Genomic DNA, 17,634 nt, shown 5'->3' on the forward strand with positions numbered 1-17,634 from the left:
ACCCTGAGGCCTTATCCTGCCTGGTGCTGGTTGCAGGAGGGGAGAAATCCTTGCAAAAAAGCTCCTGAGTGGCTTTGTAAAAGTGCCTCGGAAATCATGCTGAGCCTTGTAATGGAGCCGGAGCATAGGGAATGCTAATCCTAAAAGCAAGGGAAATTCAGCATGGCAATAGCTGAGCCTGACAGTGAAGCATGGCGGGGGCTCTCTGGCAGTAAAGACATATAGCAGGAGAGGTCGTGATTAGCCTGTAGCACGCAGAAAAGCAAAGCCTCCAGCAACTCCTGTGCACCCAAACCCCTGCCAAAACACCCAGCTCTGCCACTCATCCCATGGCCAGGCTCTGTTTTCCTTCCAAATGCAAAACCAGTGTGAAGCAGGCAAATTGACCCCAGCGGTGTGCAAGCAACAAGCTTAGCATGGCATCCCTTTCGTGCAGTAGCTGGAGGCAGCCCTGGCCTGGCACCGTTGAGGTGTTGGTATAGCTTTCCCTGGGTCAGCAGATTTTTTCAAGCTCTGCTGTGCCACACGGAATCAAACAGAAGTGCGAACTGGTATGAAGAGTGCCCCTGCTCACTCATGTGTCTTCTCATCCTCTCTTTCTTTAAAGAAAAAGTTGAGCATCCCTGAGGCTATGAGATATCTGGCTGGCACGAGTTCCTGTGGGAGTCTGGGCTTGTTACCAGTTAATCAAATACTCAAATATAATTTTTGGCAGGGGGGCATGTGGCTAATGGGGCAGACACTGGGAACAGAGAGTCTCGGGAAGCATAAAGCCACTGCAGCTGTAATCCGGTTTGACAGCCCAGAGATCCACACTGATGGAGCAGCTGGAGAAAAAAAACACGGACACGGCTCTGACTTACGGGCACCCCCAACCAGCAGCAGAAAGCAAAACCCACCTTGCATTGCAAGGCCTGCTCGTGCCCTGTGCTTTGCAGTCATGGTAAAATTAAAAGCGTGCTCCATGCAGCTCATTTCATTGCTTGCAATAACTCATGAGCGGTGTGAAGCTGCTGGTTCAAACTGCCAAGGATGCCAGGGAAGCAGAGCTTCTGCAGATCAGGACTTGTTCACCAGGGCATTAAAACACCTAAAAACCACGGGGCTGCCTTTCAGGGCATGCGCTTTGGCTCTGTGCATGCATTTCCTTAAGGCTGCAGGTATTTCTCTTCCTTCCCCAGAGCACAGCTGAAGAGCAAGTGTCTGGTGCTGGCTGAGCACCACCCACCTCTGCTCTGTCTTACAGCTCCTGCAAGCCAGCCTTTTCCACAGGTTCCTTATTTCCATGGGTTTCCTCCGAAAAGCTGTCCTGGGCACAAGTGGCTTCGTGGCGGATACTTTTGACCGCAGAGAGGGCTCCGGGGAAGGTCACAGGCAGGAGACATTCCCACTTCTCCCCGTGGGCTCTGCAGGTCGTGGTGGCTTTGAGGAACGGTCCTTGGGAAGGTAATGGCAGAGCCTGACTAATGCTGTCTGTGGGCACCTATTACACTTGTTGCATGCCTTTGTGGGATGTCCTGTTCCAGGCAATCAAAACTTCCTCTGATTTTCCAAGCTTCTCAGCCCCCTTTTGTCTTGTGACCTCTGTGTGATTGAACACCACAAATTTTAGGCATGGGAATAATGAAATGACTGGAGATGACAGACCTGCTGGCTTTCTCAAAGCTCATAGCTTCCTCCTCTTCTCCTAATTCTCCTGTCTCCTCCTGGGGCTTTACAGGCAGACTGGTTAGTATCCTGGAAATGATCTAAACCATCTGCCTTTAGACATTCTCCAACCCCAGCTGGCCTCAGGCATGGTTTTGTGTACCTGGTGGTCTCTGGAAGGGTGCTTGGACATTGTGCAGTCCCAAGGATGTGTCACAGCTGCTGAAGGCACAGGTAGTGTTTGACTGCCCGTGTCTGGGAAGGGGATGTTGTGGGCACCGGGGTGTGTGGAGCTGTGTAACGTGGCGTGGAGCTGTGTAACGTGGCGTGGATCCATCATCAGCCTCCACGAGTGCACAGGAGTGTGCCAGGCACGTAATGCTGTGAACAGATTATATTTAAAATACAACATTGCTGTGCAAAAACCATGACAACAACAACAAAACAAAGCATATAGAACAGCTGAAACAGGGAAAATACATACTGCTTTTTAACTACTGTAGATGCCAACCTGCTTTAAAACCACCACATCCACTTCCAGGTGGTGACAGAGGTTTATTTGGATGTGGACCAACCCGTGAGGCAGGGTGCTGCTACCAAAGAGTGCCTTTCCCAACAGCTACCATGATCTGAGGGGAAAGCAAAAGCATTTAATGCGGCTGGATATTAATTGCCAAGCTCTGTGGCCATTGCTGCTTGCCCAAACCATGAAGTAACTCCCCTTGGTGGAGGCGCGTGGGCCTCGCAGTGCCACCGTGCCGAGCAGGCCTCACCCCCTCACTTGGACGCATTGCTAGCAGGGCGAGCAGTCAGTGACCCATCCAGAAATTACATTTGGTATTTAGGGGGGTTGAGAATAGAAACCAAAAATCAGGGGTGAAACAAATAATGACTCGTTGGTTTTCTTAAGGAGTGAGTAAGACTTATGCAAAGCACGAGGGTTATCAAGCAGGCTTCTCTTGCCGCAGAACAGGTACGGCACAGACAGTAGGGTTTTATATTTCCTCCTTGTTGTCTTCTGCCCTAAAAATCAACTTTGTTCTCGTGGGAAACACTTTCAGCTCCTACTCCTGCCCCCTGCGGTGCACGTGGTCCTGCACTTGCTGAGCATCCCTGCATGACTGATCTCAATGATACCCATACAAAACGCAGCAGCTACATCAAGGCTGCTTCTCTGCATGGGCTGGAAAGGAAGCTTAAGGCGATGAACTCATACCTAGACACACAACTTGTCCTCCTGGATCCTAGACCCTGTGGCATATGGAGTAGCTGCAGCCATAACTCCCACCAAAAATGAGCTCCCATGGGCTGGAAACATCAGTTGTTGCTCACATGGAGCAGTTTGGGCAGCAGTGATCACGCAGCTCCAAGTCCCTCAGCAGATGCACTCTGCCCTCCCACGTGTGCCTCTGTGCCAACAGCACGCTGAGCAAGCCTGAAACACACTCACTGCTGTGACTAACCCCCTGTTGGAGACTCTGTGCACACATTTCCTCCCTGTTAATGTGAAGCTGTGGAAAACCCCTCTCTTGGTCTGTTTCTTTCTTTTCTCCTGGAACAGAGGCTTGCCAACATCCATGCACTGCTCCATGGGGGAGCCCCAGCTCCCCATTCCCACCCATTGGTTCTCTAGTTTCCTCTATCTTCCCATTCACCAGTCACAACAACAGCAATCCCAGTTAACCACTGGAGTCTCTTTACTCAGAGCACCTCATTACAGTCCCATTTCTCTGATTTCACCCCTGTATTTCATAACCCAAATCCACATCCGTGCTGCTGTCCCTGTCTTTCACATCTACCAACAAAGGCTTCCTATAGTTTCAGAAAATCCCCCCAAAGCCATTTCCTTCAGCCAGGCTTTGATGAAACATCCCCAGACCACCTCTGGCGCTGCTGTGCCCTCCCATACAGCTCCCCAGCCCCTGACCACAGCCATCCCACCCTAGGGAGGACAAGCACAGCCCTCAGCTGTGGCCTCACCATCAGAGGCCGAATGAGCTGCAGCTTCCTGATGGCCTCACCACAGCTGGTGCTGAGGGTCCTGCACTCTGGCCTTAGGGTGGGCTTGTTCCCTCCCTGGAGAGCTGGCCAGCTGATTTCCATGCTTCATTATTGCTTATGGAGAGAGTGATGTTTCCCCTTCTCGTTTGTGCTGTTAGCATCACCACGTTCATCTGCCCCACTGAGCTGTGCAGGGTTAATGATTAATGTTTGCACAGCCCTTTGAAGACGTGAAGGGGCTCTGTTTTTCTTGCTATGCAGGAGAGGTTCTGCACCAAACCCCACCGTATTGTGTTTGGCCGCTGGATGTCACAGCTGCTCAATGCACCGTGCAGCGGAAAAGAGGAAGGAAAAGTGCTTGCGCAGCGATGGGCAGCGGCCGCCTTGCCAGAGCTGCTCCGTGGAGAGTGCTTGTTTGTTAAGGGGCTCGGGGTCTTTGCGAGTGTCTACACCACACTAATATTGATTTCCAGAGAGACTGAGCAGCAAACGTGCTTCCTCTGCATGGTATAACACTGAGAAATCGGGAGCACAGCCAGTGTTTTTATGGAAGGAGGTGCAGATACATATAAAATATTAATAATGCAGCGTCTCAGAAGATGAGCAGGCATTTGCGCACGCTGCCAAGCTGTCTTGTCACTGAATGGTTCCTTTATCCCACCCACAACTCCTTTGTGTGCCTTGCTGGAGGCCTGATACTGACTCCATGGGGCTGTGCCGTGGGCCCTGGTGCGATGGAAACGCTCCTGCCAGCACCCTTCAGGCCCATGCCCAGGCCGCATTGCTGCCTGCCTCCCACTACAGGCAGAAGATCTGACACTGGACACTGAAAAGGGGAAAGGGTTATATTGAAACAGAAAAGGGGAAGTTGAGCCAATTAATTTTGAGAAGAGTGAGTAAATCTTTGGAGATACTAATCAGTTTAATAGAATAGACTTTATCTTTGAATTCTTGGTAAATAGTAATTGCTTGCCAGTGCAGTCATCTGAGAGGACCTGTGTTAGCATTATAGAAAAAGCTCAAAAGAAAACACCAGCAAACTTTACTACTTGTGATGAATTATTAGGATTTGTGACACATCTGAGTTCATTTTTTTCAAGGTAATTCTCAGCAGGTAGTGGGAAAAGCAGCAAGTATTTTGCCAGTAATGATTCTTCCAAAACTTTCAAAGAAGAGAAGAATTGAGAAGCAAAAGGAAAAGAGACACCTCATAAATCCAAATGTGAGTCAGCCTGGGTGATGATGGATCACACACCGGCGCAAGTTCTAATGACATACCAAATGCCCAACAGGTTAGAAAACATCAACAATTTGTGACAGTCATCACCAGAGACAAGAGATCCACCTTTGTGAGGGGGTAGATCTCCCCTCCCGAGCCTCCCTTCTGCTCCCTCTTGTGAGGAAGCCATAGGCTGCATTGAGGTTTCCCTTCAGTCTCCGCTAAGATGAAAGCCAGACTAGAGCCCTTTTCCAGAAGTTTTTAAAAGCGCTTGGGCCCAAGCAATTTGAAGAGCATCTCTTCCTTCTCATATGTTTTAGATGCCAAGGTAACAGTAACATTATTGTGTGGTGACTCGGGAGCAAATTTCATTGCCCTTGAGTACTTGAGCAGGAGGTGGCTTGTCCTAATAATACCTGTGAGCTGTGTCCATATATGACCTTCACACATCTGTGTATACAGCCACGTGAGTGCAAGTTACAGAGTCACAGAATCATTCAGTTCAGAAGAGACACCTCCTGTTTTTTTTTGTTTTTTTTTTTTTTTGTTTTTTTTTTTTTGTTTTTTTTTTCTTTGCTATGCACTTCTGTAATATTCCCTGCTTTAAGTACTGGAATTCTGCTGTTAAGTCATCTCATCCCTGCCCTTCTCCACTGACTATCCACAATCTGGGTTGAAAGCCTTGACATTGTCAACTCTAATGTTGACCCTCCATGCTAAACTTCATGATGATCAGCTGCAATTCTTAAAGCTTGTGCTATACACTGGCAATTCTGTTGTGCTAGGCAGCTGTTACTAGTCAATGTGTGGCAAGTAGACTAGGTTGGACTTCATTTAGGAGTGGACGCTTCAGAAATAGTAGAAGCAGATGCTTGATCCTGATACATGCCTACTGTTTTTGTGGTGCCTTGGGGGTGTCAGGAGGGGACTGGGTGCTATTAAGCTGCCATTCTTCAGTGGGCAAGTATTATCATGAAATGCAACAGAGCCGTTCCTTCTGGACACATCAAATTATACCAAGTGATGAGGCGGCAAAGAAAAAGTCCTCATGCCTCTAGATTTAGACATGGTTGAGGCCACTTGTTGAGGCATCACCCTTCGGGTTAGTTTGCCACCATAGACAGTCGTGCTCCCCCTGCCTAAGTTCTTGGGTTGCATATTTGTCGCTTTGTACCATTATTTTCATCCCATTGTGCTGAACTCTAAGAAAATACTATGCTGCTCACAGAATATTTGCAAAACATCAAGAATTTATTAATTTCCAAGTAGCGTAGAGTTTAAAGTTAGGAGCTGTCTTCAATTTCCTTCATTCTCACTTTAAATCAGGCAAATCTATATACATGTTTTCAGACATATGTATAAATTACGTAGCCAAACTCAGAGAGTTTGTTTTCCTCTTTACACACAGTATTTCCAGAAGCATTCAGAAAGGTTCCCACGTTTCTTGTACTGTTTCCTGTCCTTGGTCAACAGGCGGCCCAGCAAAGCAATTCGTGGGTGATTTCCATAGAAAATCTGAAGTCAAACAGCATTAGGTTACTAGTGGGTTATAAACAGAGAAAAAGCACGCTCTTCACTGCCCCCATCTGATCACCTCACACTGTGTTCTGACTGGGGGAAAGGAGAGGCTGCCCAGTGTACACCTCAGATTTTAGATGATGTACTAAATATAGTCCATGTCTTCTGCCTTTATGCCTTTATGTCTATGTCTTCTGCCCATATTTGCCGGCAGGCAAGCAAACAGTAATGATGTTCTCAAATTACCTAATGGCTTATAACAAATCTGAATGTACTGTGTAGCCTATATTGTAGTGGGTGAGAAGTGACAGGCAGCCTTATACTGGTTGGTGTACTAAGTAGGCCTGCCAAAGCTGGAAATCGGCCTTTTGGCCTTTATTGACAAAGCCTTTTTTATTTACTTATTTATTTTATTTTATTTTATTTTTATTTTTATTTTTGGGGGGGAAGTGTTTTGGTTTTGTAGGATTTTTTTTTTTCTTTTTAGAATGAAATGCTCTAGATTACTTTTTTTGTTGTTGTTCTTATGTAATTTGTTTTCATTGTTCTTTTATTTTTTCCCACTGCAAACCTAACTGCCAAGTGATTCTAGCTTCAAGAATTTTGTGGCATACTTTAGTCTGTGCTGTTTATTAAGTCTGTGGATCTTAAATGATGTCTTCATAACAACTCTGTGTAGTTTAAAAGATGGGGTCTTAATTTCTTGCATTAGTGGAAGATGGTCATTTACTTACCTCTTTTACATTTTCCCTTGTGTTATAGCTGTTGGAGCTAAGATCTGGTAGAGGGGAGACAAAATGAAAAGTTTTGTCATTTAGAAATAATGAACATACACGATTCATTCATGTGTGCCATAATGCTACAACTGACAGAAGGCTTGAACTGGAATGTTCAGAGTACCAGAAAGGAAACCCTTTTGTTGTAGCACGACCAGTTCTTGCTGTGGCCCATCATTCCTGCCGGATCTGAGGTACTAGCTGCAATATGTTTTTCAGCAGGCCTTTCTTGTATCTGTGGACCCCCAAACATTCTATGAGTATTAATTCTGCACTTTCTGCAAGCGTTGCTCTGATTTTACTATATGGTGGTTTTGCTAAACTAATTTGAAAGCTTTTCCAGCTACTACTAAGCTGCAAACATGGCTGCTCAGCAGGTTTCCCCAATGTCTCAGTTAACTAAATGACAGGGGACTGTTGCTTATGCATAATGAAGTACTTCCATTAATTGCCTGGGAGCTAAGATGCAATATATGTGAATGCTTGCATCCTATTGGCACTACTGGCACACGCAAACTATTGGCACTCTGCCATAAATTGCAGTGGTAAAGCTTCACCTGCTTTATTGTCTTCAGTCAGTGTACTCAAGAGATCCTGCAGAAACTGAAGCAGAGAAGTGCTGCCCAGCCGCTCCAGGTTTAATCTTGAATCTTCATCTGCTGCAAGTAGAAGATAACAGAGACAGGCATATGGTAAGGGTATTTTGCTTTGAATCCCTGTTTCATTCAGTGTCAGATGATTTCTGATCAAATATGTTGGCTCCACCAACAAATTATCTTGAAATTTTGAATTATGCATCTTCATTTAATGACTGCAATAGGGAATAGTTCTTCCTTTCAGAGCTTTGACAAAAGTCACCTGATGTTAATCTCAGATTGACATTTCTCTGGTAGATCTTTCTTGATCTTTCTTTAAGATTTTTTTTTTTTTTTTTAATTTAAACTAACAGCAGCCTCTCACATTGCTTGGAGAAATAACAAAGTAATCCTTCTGGTACCAGCTATAGGTACCCCAGATTTGTATGGTTTATCTTTTTTTTTCTTTTCTTTTTTTTTTTTTTTTTTTTTTCTTTTCAATCCATTTCTGTATCAACTAGTCCCTGTGGTAGAGTTTATCTATGAATAAGGATAACATTTCCCCTTCAAGTCTTATTAACCTGCTCTATTTCCCAACTATTAAATGCAATAAAATGGGGAGAAGGGCAGGGATAATAGTTCTTGGTACATTTCTACCATTTTTCTCAATCAAAGTGCGTACCACTACAGATCACCAACCTGTTGGTTCATGAAGAGTAATATACCTGATGGAATTGATTTGTATGTGCATAGAGAATTTATAATTCTTTAACCAGCCTGTTTCCCCAAAGTGGGTTGCAAACTGGAGCTCTTAGTGGTGTTATACTTGAGATAACATAAGGTTTTTGTAATCCGAACAGTAAATTTAATCTCTGCTAATGAATAGCAGACATTCAAAATAGTGGACAATGAGAGGGAGGTATTGCAAAACTCTAATTGAGTTTATTAATATATATATTTTTAGTTACACTTTGGATTGTACTATGTAGTTTTAGTTGCTTTTACCCACACAGATGGGTGAGACTTCTCACTAGGAAATATACAAGAAAACAAACTGTTGCAAATAACCCCCCCAACAGTTCAAAAGCTTGTTATGAAGATATTTGCAGACCTTAGACATCCAAGTTGTTAGTTTGTCAAATGTACAAAAGGAGAGCTGCGAAGCACAGTGGGGATTTCAGTTTAAGACTGAATATGAATACTATAAATTCCCTATTCTATGTTGAGCCAATTCATATCTCGAGCCCCGTATTGTTTTTTAATTCAGAGCAGTGTTGGCAAGCAACTTTCCTTTGAGATTTAAAAACAAACAACAAAAAAGAACTCTCTTCAATATAGAGTTCTATTTCTGTCTTACCAAGCCTAGCAATTTTTTGTATTTGCAAGTAAGATTAAATAAGCCCAATGAGTCCAAGATTTACAAAGCAAACCTATAAATGTATCTTTAGGGTCCTTTCCAACCCAAACCATTCTACAATAAAACAACACAACCACTATTTCACCTGCAAAGTGGTTCTACAATGGCTGCTTTTTCGTAGTTGGCTTTGTGAAAGAATTTAGTTTTTGATTTGCCTGTTCTTACCAAGCTCATTTCACAAAGTCGTCCAGCACTGCTTGGGTCTGATGATAGTAACCCTCCAGACTCTGTGTGCAATTTAATGATACATCTTAGTCTTGACCTACAGTATGACTTCAAAATTTGTGAACGGCAAAGTTTACTTCTTTCACTGGGCTGGATGGAGTCTGCATTAGTGCAAGTAAATACATTGCTATTTTTGTAGCATAAAGCAGGCTTGCCTGTTCTTGATCTATATAGGACTGTAGTAGGCTACCCCCTTTTAAAATATAACTTCAGTTAAGCATAACTTTAGTTAAGCACAGCTCATTTTAAAGTGTGGCAAGTGGAGTGACAAGTTTCTTTAAATTACCTAATGCCTACTTAAGCTGCTTCAGAGATAGGTGCTGTATCTGTCAACTCACATTCAGCAAACAGATCATCCCTTGGATCTCAAAGCAGCAGGAAAAAATTTATAGGGCACCCAACCTCCCCATTTTACAACAGTAGCACCCACCAATGATTTACTTGTGCTGCCAGTGTTCTGAAGTCATTCCTGCTTTTTCTCCAGCTGATCAGCACAGATAAAGGTCCCCTCTGAAGGCATACATGCTTCTCCTCTGGTTGCAATGCTCCATCCACTGTTTTATGACCACTAAAATCAAAAGAATCTTACCTGAGAGTTGATGAGACATCTCACTGGTGTTGATGGTGGGGAGAGAAAAGAGAGGACAGGAGAAGCTGATGATGATGAGACAGCAGAATACCAGCTTGTGCATTGTTGCTGTGTTGAATATATTTTGTCTTTGTCGACCCCTGGAACTATGAACTCCTGTCTCACTGTTGCCTCTGCTCCCAGTTTTACTCGTTATATAGCTGCTCATGACCTCATAAATATCATCATGCCTCCTCCACTCCTCCCCCCCCCACCAAAAAAAAAATATATAAAAAAAAAATCCAATGAATTTATTGCCCATTGATTCTAAATGGAAACCACTTTGCATTGATGTAATTTTTCAAGGTAACAGTTCACGGACAATAAATTTACTGTCTTACAGCTTGGTGTACAAAATGGATATTATATCAAACCAAGCACAGTAAAGTTTATATATCTGGCATAAAGAAAAGTAACTTCCAGTTATAAATCATGAGTTAACAAAAGGGTCAGACGTTGGTTGAAATGACCAGGGCTATAAGACAGCTGATTTATGAGCCCTAGCAAGCTTGACGCAAAGCATCTGATATGAAATATGCTTTTTTTTTTTTTTCTTTTGTGAAATGGATGGATGTGTTATGTTTGGCATTCTTGTGCCAGAAGAAGCAAAAAAGGAAAGCTAAAATACCTAGCTAATTTACATTAAAATGTTAGTGTAGTGGGTTGTTTGGTTGGTTGATGCTTCTTTTGTTTGTTTGTTTGATTTTCCTTGTAGTATTTCACATCTACTTATTTGAGAAGATCAACGTTGCCTTAGAGAATCATCTTGACAGAGAAAGTGGAGCTTCCACATGGAGACTTGCTTGAATGCATGTAGACTACTTTGGCTGGTATTGAATGCAGGTGCCTCGCTGGACTGGGTGTCCCTTTTCCATTTCACTTTATCTTCTGTTTTCTTTACTTCCAAGTAACTACTTTATTCTGTATACTAGCCAATGCTTAGTGTATTAATCTTACAACTTTAGCTTGTTTCCATCTATCTGATACATTTTGTCTTCTCTACTTACAATTTCATTTTTATATCTAAGAACTCACACAATTTATCTTCATTCTCTACAGAGCACCATATCTAACAATCTAGAAACTTTAAAAAAATAAAAATTAAGAATTTTATTTGAATTTTCTTAAGTTGGGAAAAGCTGATGTGTGTTAAGATTAGTAACAGAGGTTCCATAATTTTCTTTTCTGCATCTCTAATCAAATATTTGTGCTTTCAAATCTGTTTCAAAATACTATGAAATCTAACTAATGTCACTATTGTTTTGATATTTTTAATTGTGATAACTGTAAGTTCCACAAGTTACCTGCTTCCTTCTTTCTTTGTTAACATTTCCTGTTGAAGATTAAAATTTTATGTCATGAATTCTGTGGCTCCTAGAACTATCTTAAAATTATCAATATCTGTTACATTAGAATAGCTGGATTTCTGCTGCAGATTTAATTCAAAGAAAGCATGCTTTACATGTGCATGGTTAACAGGTTGTCCAGAAAAGCTGTAGACTCTGTGAATGACAGAATGATTGCTGCTGGAAGGCACCTCTGCAGTTCATCTAGACTAATCATCCCGCTTGAAGTATGCTAAGTCAGAGCAGGTTGCCCAGGAGTGTGTCCAGTCAGGTTTGACCAGCTCTAAGCATGAAATGGAACAGAACTTCAAAACTCAGTTAGACAAGGTCCTGAGAATCTCCATGTAAGTTTAAATGCTCTGCTTTGAGTCCACAGACAGGGTGGAGGAGGTGACAGAGGACCTTCAAACAAACCTCATTTCTATATAAGTTCTTCTGTTATCCTGTGTGTATGGAGAGGTCCAGTATTGACTTACAGAACTCATGCTGCTGGTGTCTGAACTATAAAACCTGTTTCTCTGGACTTCACTGAAGTGAGCGGATGTGACAAAATAATTTTCCTACAGAATTAAGCTAATACATTTCATGTGCCTCTTTCCCTGTGCTTCCCTACAAGATAAATAAGTAGGTAGAGAGGAATTCTCTCTCCTCATCTGAGTCATGCAACATTTCGTTCCAAAACTGCGGACAGTTATTAGGTCTGATTTGATGCATGATCTCACTGTTGGTGCTGGATGCTCTGTACAAATGCTTCTCCTTCAGTGAACTATCAATGACAATGGCATTATCAATATTCACTCTGAGCATCCTCCAAGGAAAGCTAATGAAGCACTCTTCACGAGCAACCTTACGTCCTTTGTCTTCTGACGAGGAAGACTCAGCCTCTTAGAGCAATCATGAAGTGCGTCATGTAGAAGTCAGGCAACTTGCCCACAGATTATTGCCTTTACTCAGATTTGAAGTTGTCACTTAAACACTCTTTCTTCCACCAAAATGTCAAAGGCATTTTCCTGAGGTGACAGTGCACACGTCATTATACAAAGCAAAGAAACAGCTCATCCTAAACAAAGGTACAAAACCGGGAATACATGGGTGAGGGAAGTAAACGTGAATTGCATTTTGAAAATTTGAGAATTGATTTTCTCATCTCCCAGCCTGTAGTGCTGCTTGGGGTTGTTGTGCCCCAGGTGCAGGACCCGGCACTTGGCCTTGTTGAACTTCATGCAGTTGACCTCAGCCCATCGGTGCAGCCTATCCAGACCCTCCTGCAGAGCCTTCCTACCCTTGAGCAGATCAACACACGCACCTAACTTGGTGTCATCTGCAAACTTACTGAGGTCGCACTCGATCCCCTCATCCAGATCATCGATAAAGATATTAAAGAGGACATTTTTTTTTTTTTAAAGATAAAGATATTAAAAAGATAAAGATATTAAAGAGGACATTCATTTTTTTCTGAATTGGGTTAAATTAACTTTAGGGTGGCTGTATTCTTTAACAGGTAGCCAGCGTGCCCTGACTAGTAACATGTACCTAGTTCTTTCAGGCTATTCTTCATAGAAAAACATTCTCTCTCTGCTCATGCTGGTTTTGTCCTTTGGTCGATTTAAGGGAATTGATAATGAAATTGCTTCCCCGGAAGGTGGCGCTGAGAAACCTTCTGAAAAACCTAGAGTGCCTCAAGAGCAGAACCCGGCATTGAGTCTAACGGTGGGGCGTAGACTTAACATTTAGGTCTCTAATACAAATAATTTGAGGAAAAGTAGCAGTGGAGTGATGTGGGTTTTTTTGTTGTTGTTGTTTTGTTTTGTTTTTCTTCTGTTCGTTTTCTCTTCTGAAAAAGCTTGTTTTCCTTCTCTTCTTGTATTACATATACCTTTCTCAGCTAAAGATTATTTATTTATTTATTTATGAATGTGAAAACAGACTAAATAAGGTTAGAGATTTTTATTCTGGAGGAAGTCTCCATCCAATGTATTTCTTATTTTTTTGCTGCTGGTGCTGCTGGTGTTAAATCTACACTGGAAGTGTAGAAGCAGTTGAACAATCCTCTCAGACATAGAGTTTAACAATTAGGTTGCCCTATATGGAGCCGGGAGTTGTCCTTGATGATCCTTGCAGGTTCCTTCTGACTTGGGATATTCTATGATAGCTCTCCCTTGCTCCCCTGCCCTTGTATTCTAGCTTGCTGAGAAAATTACATCCTCAGCAAATTGAACTACGGAGCTTAGTGTCATTTTCTGTTTCTCTCTACCTCTGAGTACTATAGGCTTATTCTCATCTTTGCATCCCTGCAGTTCTGATCTTGAGATCCTAAACTCTCCCTGGCTTCTGTGAGAAGCAGCAATAACCTAATGATTCTTCATAGTGTGGGTGGTGAGGTGGGCAGGTCAGGCTGTTCTTTTGCATTCTTTCTAGCTTAAAGCAATAAATTACAAGAGATGGTGAAGCATAAGAGTTGTCTTCTACACTTCCCCACTTGGGACATTCATGCTTAGTTAATTGGATGATGATATACCTTGTTGGTTTCTTATTACAAAACAATTTATTAGAGACTTATTAGGATTTTGCTGCCTTTGAATATAGTGCCCTGGTTCATTAATTTAGGAGCAAGAGGATAAAGCCTGGAATTTACAGTGAAGGATGGGTTAGGATGGAACAAAAGCAATTTTGTCAGAGGTGTCTTTCTGCTTTTTTTATTTTTCTATTCAGATTTTCTCATTTGTTGCACACATTCTTCCTGTTTTTACTACAGAGGCTTAAGATCACTATCAGACTCATTTTTGCAAAATACAGTAGCTTTTGACTCTCCTGCAAGTGATATCAGAGGACAAATTTCAGTCAGTTCTGAAGAAGTTTAGTGCTTGGACAGAAGCCACTGAGTAATTAAAGAGGTCTCCTAATAATCATTGGCATTTATCTGTCCTACTAAAAGGCAGTAAATGAATGGCTAACACAATCTGACTTTAATTCTTTTACTTTGCTTTCCAAGTGCATAATCCTTTTAATCTTTTTTTTTTTTTTTTTTTTTTTTTTTTTTTGTGTATGTGTGTTTGTTAATTAAATGGAATCTCTGCAGACTCAGTGATTCACATCTCAGGACAAATGTGTATGCTTAACAAGGGGAAAGTTGGCATAGGTCTCATCAGGCAACTTGAGGTTTAAAGCAATTTTTTCAAGGTTATTGTGTAGAGAAATGCACATTCCTTGGCAGTCAGCCACATAGAATCTTCTCTTCATTGTTTAAGAGATGGACTCCAGTTTATTAAATAATTTCTTCTGCAAGTAGTAACCGATTTTCTCCATAATGACTGACTGACTGACTGATCTTGACTTTAGTGGAAGTCCGTTCTTGGGGATGGGGGTGATAAACAAGAGTATGGATTAACAAAGGTGAAGAAAGCAGTTACCAGAGCTTTGTCTTCTGATTTGGCAAATGGAATGTTACTTACTACACTGGAATTAGATAATGGGAGCTTTCTTCATTTATTATTTGTTTCTGCCACGATACTAACATTTTATTTAAATGATCACTTTCTGTGTCATTAGGCATCACTGGAAGAAGGTGCAGAAACAGTTATGTAGCATAATATAATTAGTACTGCCACAGCACTGTAAGTCCTTTGCATATTCAGTAATTCCCTGAGGCATATTTAATCACTTTTGAAAAACACATAAATGTTGTATGTTCCAGCCTCATTGTTCCATATGAGCAGAAGTATTTACAATCATAGCCTACTCTGTTGATGAATGCAGAAAGTTAGAGATGTAATGACAAGAGAATAGGTTACTTTCATGTCTGTAGGCTTCCTGAGTCGAGTGCCTGCTCAGATTTCTAAATCCTTTAACTCTCCAGTTAGAGAGGAGAATATCAGCTTCCTTTATTATTAGAACTGAAACTCATGTTCTGAGTTGAACCATCGAGCATTTGCTGTGGTTACACCTCTAATTCTATAAGATAATGCACTTACTTAGGTGTACCACAACAAGTCAAAAAGATTCATTATTATGACTGGCTATAATAATGACAATGTAAATCATCATTATCATCATCATAAAATCTCTGGCTTTCTGATGAGATTTTTAGCTTGATGAGACAACTGTAGTGTTGACTTGCAATGTTGCAGCTCTTTTGGAGTAAATAGTGTTTCTTCCCATCATTCCTTTCATGTACCTGTTCACTGTATTTTCCATTCTAGTTTGAAAACAATGTATTATGCTTTAGATACTTAAATTCTGTTTTAGATGCTGATGTGTTTATATACATAGATATATTTAGAATTCTTTTCTACTCTTTCGAAGTTGTTTTAAAATCTGTATACTGAGTAACAGTAGTCTTTTTTTTTTTTTTTTGGCATGCTTGCAGCCTAGAGTGGTGTTCTCTTTCTGGTTAAATGGGTTATACTTTTCTAAATGGAAACTATAAAAATATCAACACTGTGAGTGTTGTTTTTTTTTTTTTTTTTTTTTTTTTTTAAAGATATAAACATTCCTCAAGTCTATAGTGTTGTAGATAGATGTAAATTGTCTTTCTCACCTCTTTTTCACCTCTCTGTCCACCAGCCTCTTTTTCCAGAACAGCATTTGTTCTAAACCTGTTGAAAGCGCTTGTGTGCAGGGGAAAAGTGTACAAATGTAACCTAAGATTTGGCTTCATGCTGACTTAAATTGTTAGATTGGACATTTTATTTGTTTTGAAATGACTTGTTTCAATTTAGATTATGTAAACTGATTTAACAGGTTTAAGGTACACTATACTAAATCATCCCTAAATTGAAGTAGGTGTGTTTGTATGGGGTTTTGCACTTGGTTCATCACATTAAAAAATGATTTATTTTCTTAATGCAAACTGGCTAGACAAACAGGAGAAATCTGAAGTGATTTCAATGGATGTTCAGCTGGTGTTTTTTTCCACTAAAATAAAAATCCAGTTTGCTTCAGAGGATTGTGGGAATAATATGCTGCTTTCACTGGCAGACATCCAGGATCTGTAAGGTGAATGGAAACATAATAGGTGATATCATAACTAGCTCTTGCCAAACTGAGGTTAGAGGGAATTTCCATTCTCTTATTTACAGTGAGGGTAATGACAAATCCAACAGCCTTGTTCATGCCAGTTCCAGGGATAGAAGGATGCTCAGGTATCTGTTCATGACATTCAGCTAACAAAAAAAAAACAAACAAAAAACACTCCCCACACACACATACCCAAGAAAAAAACTGTGGGATGAAGCACTTCCTTGGACAGAGTCTGAAGAAAGCAGTGTATCAGGGAAGCCTTATTTGTAGCTGAGAAAAAAACAAGTGAGGTAATGCTTATTGATAGAATAAAACTTCGTATAATTTTAATAGTGAAACTTATCTCCAATTTTTGTGACCTGCTTAAAACACAAGTGTTGTGGTGTGAGTTACTTAATAATTTTTCCTGTGTTACATCTGTTCAGGGTGTGCCATCTCTTTATGGAGAGTTTTACGTGGTTAGTCAGAATGATTGTCAAAGATAACTGTGCAGTAGCTTTAATTTATGAAAAGACAAGTTGGTAAGTGTTTTCAGTTAGTGAACAGCTTCATTTGGGGAGTACAATATACTTGTGTCCTTTGTTCTTCAAACAGCATTGATTCTGTTTGGAAATGTTTTGAGTGTGACACCGTGCGAGGTGTAGAGGAATTTTTCTCTACATTGCACATGTTTTCTGGGAAATCTTCTGCTACATCTATACTCACTAAACTGTAGGTCTTGTTCTTTGCTATTGGAAGGAGATATGCAATTGTTGCACCTGAAGGAAGGCACACTGAAGCAGAAGGAGGTGCCTGAGGGAGCTCACAGTGGACAGGAGATACTTGATGCAATAGCAGAGTAAGTATAAAAGATCTGATAGAAAAAGTGAAAATAAGAACTCATGTTTATACTTTAAAAAAATGATATGTTTATATGTTTACAAGAAGCTATTACAGTTTCAGAGTCTTTCCCACCCAGAAGTATCAGGAACACACAAGCATGCCTAGGTGTTGTTTACTCATAGAATAATTGGAGATGAGGGACAGAAAACCTTTTGCTACGAAGTTTTTGCTTTCCTTTACCACGCAATTCAAGATATCTGGCAAGCAAGGTTTTAAACACTGATGCCAGTAACTGTGTCAGGAAATGGTACTGCTTCTGGAAGCAATAAAAAAGCAGCAGGCTTCCCTGTTTAAACTTAGCTTTAAAGAGGATCTGTCTCCTTTTTCCATGCTTTCAAAATTCAGGCCTGACATCACCAAGGCCTCCACACACAGTCTGGC

General features: G+C 41.3%; 1 protein-coding gene and 2 long non-coding RNA genes across 7 annotated transcripts; 1 reads left to right on the top strand and 2 right to left on the bottom strand.

Moving 5' to 3' along the window:
* Window positions 1-439: 439 nt before the first annotated feature.
* On the bottom strand, window positions 440-3,729 carry LOC311422214. Of its 3 annotated transcripts, XR_014685228.1 has the most exons (4): window positions 3,628-3,729; window positions 2,864-3,082; window positions 2,159-2,276; window positions 440-2,028 (listed from the first exon to the last, which is right to left on the bottom strand). It is a non-coding gene; the product is annotated as an uncharacterized lncRNA (long non-coding RNA). The 3 variants fall into 3 exon arrangements; XR_014685229.1 differs by lacking the exon at window positions 2,864-3,082 and having other exon boundaries at window positions 3,628-3,721; XR_014685230.1 differs by lacking the exon at window positions 2,864-3,082 and having other exon boundaries at window positions 2,132-2,276; window positions 3,628-3,721.
* A 2,370-nt stretch (window positions 3,730-6,099) lies between these two features.
* UTS2 (urotensin 2) lies at window positions 6,100-10,139 on the bottom strand. Of its 2 annotated transcripts, XM_084495035.1 has the most exons (4): window positions 9,968-10,139; window positions 7,719-7,820; window positions 7,120-7,163; window positions 6,100-6,382 (listed from the first exon to the last, which is right to left on the bottom strand). In XM_084495035.1, the coding sequence occupies exons 1-4, from the start codon at window positions 10,068-10,070 to the stop codon at window positions 6,266-6,268; spliced, it is 366 nt and encodes a 121-aa protein (XP_084351161.1). In that variant the 5' UTR covers window positions 10,071-10,139; the 3' UTR covers window positions 6,100-6,265. The 2 variants fall into 2 exon arrangements, 1 of the variants encoding a protein (XP_084351161.1); XR_014685225.1 differs by lacking the exons at window positions 7,719-7,820; window positions 9,968-10,139 and adding an exon at window positions 7,286-7,407 and having other exon boundaries at window positions 6,302-6,382.
* On the top strand, window positions 6,285-11,366 carry LOC311422213. 2 transcript variants are annotated; one of them, XR_014685226.1, is made up of 4 exons: window positions 6,285-6,610; window positions 7,148-7,355; window positions 7,737-7,853; window positions 10,722-11,366. It is a non-coding gene; the product is annotated as an uncharacterized lncRNA (long non-coding RNA). The 2 variants fall into 2 exon arrangements; XR_014685227.1 differs by having other exon boundaries at window positions 6,286-6,527.
* The last annotated feature ends 6,268 nt before the right edge of the window (window positions 11,367-17,634 follow it).

Source organism: Aythya ferina, assembly GCF_964211825.1.
Source record: "Aythya ferina genome assembly, chromosome: 21".
Taxonomy (NCBI): domain Eukaryota; kingdom Metazoa; phylum Chordata; class Aves; order Anseriformes; family Anatidae; genus Aythya; species Aythya ferina.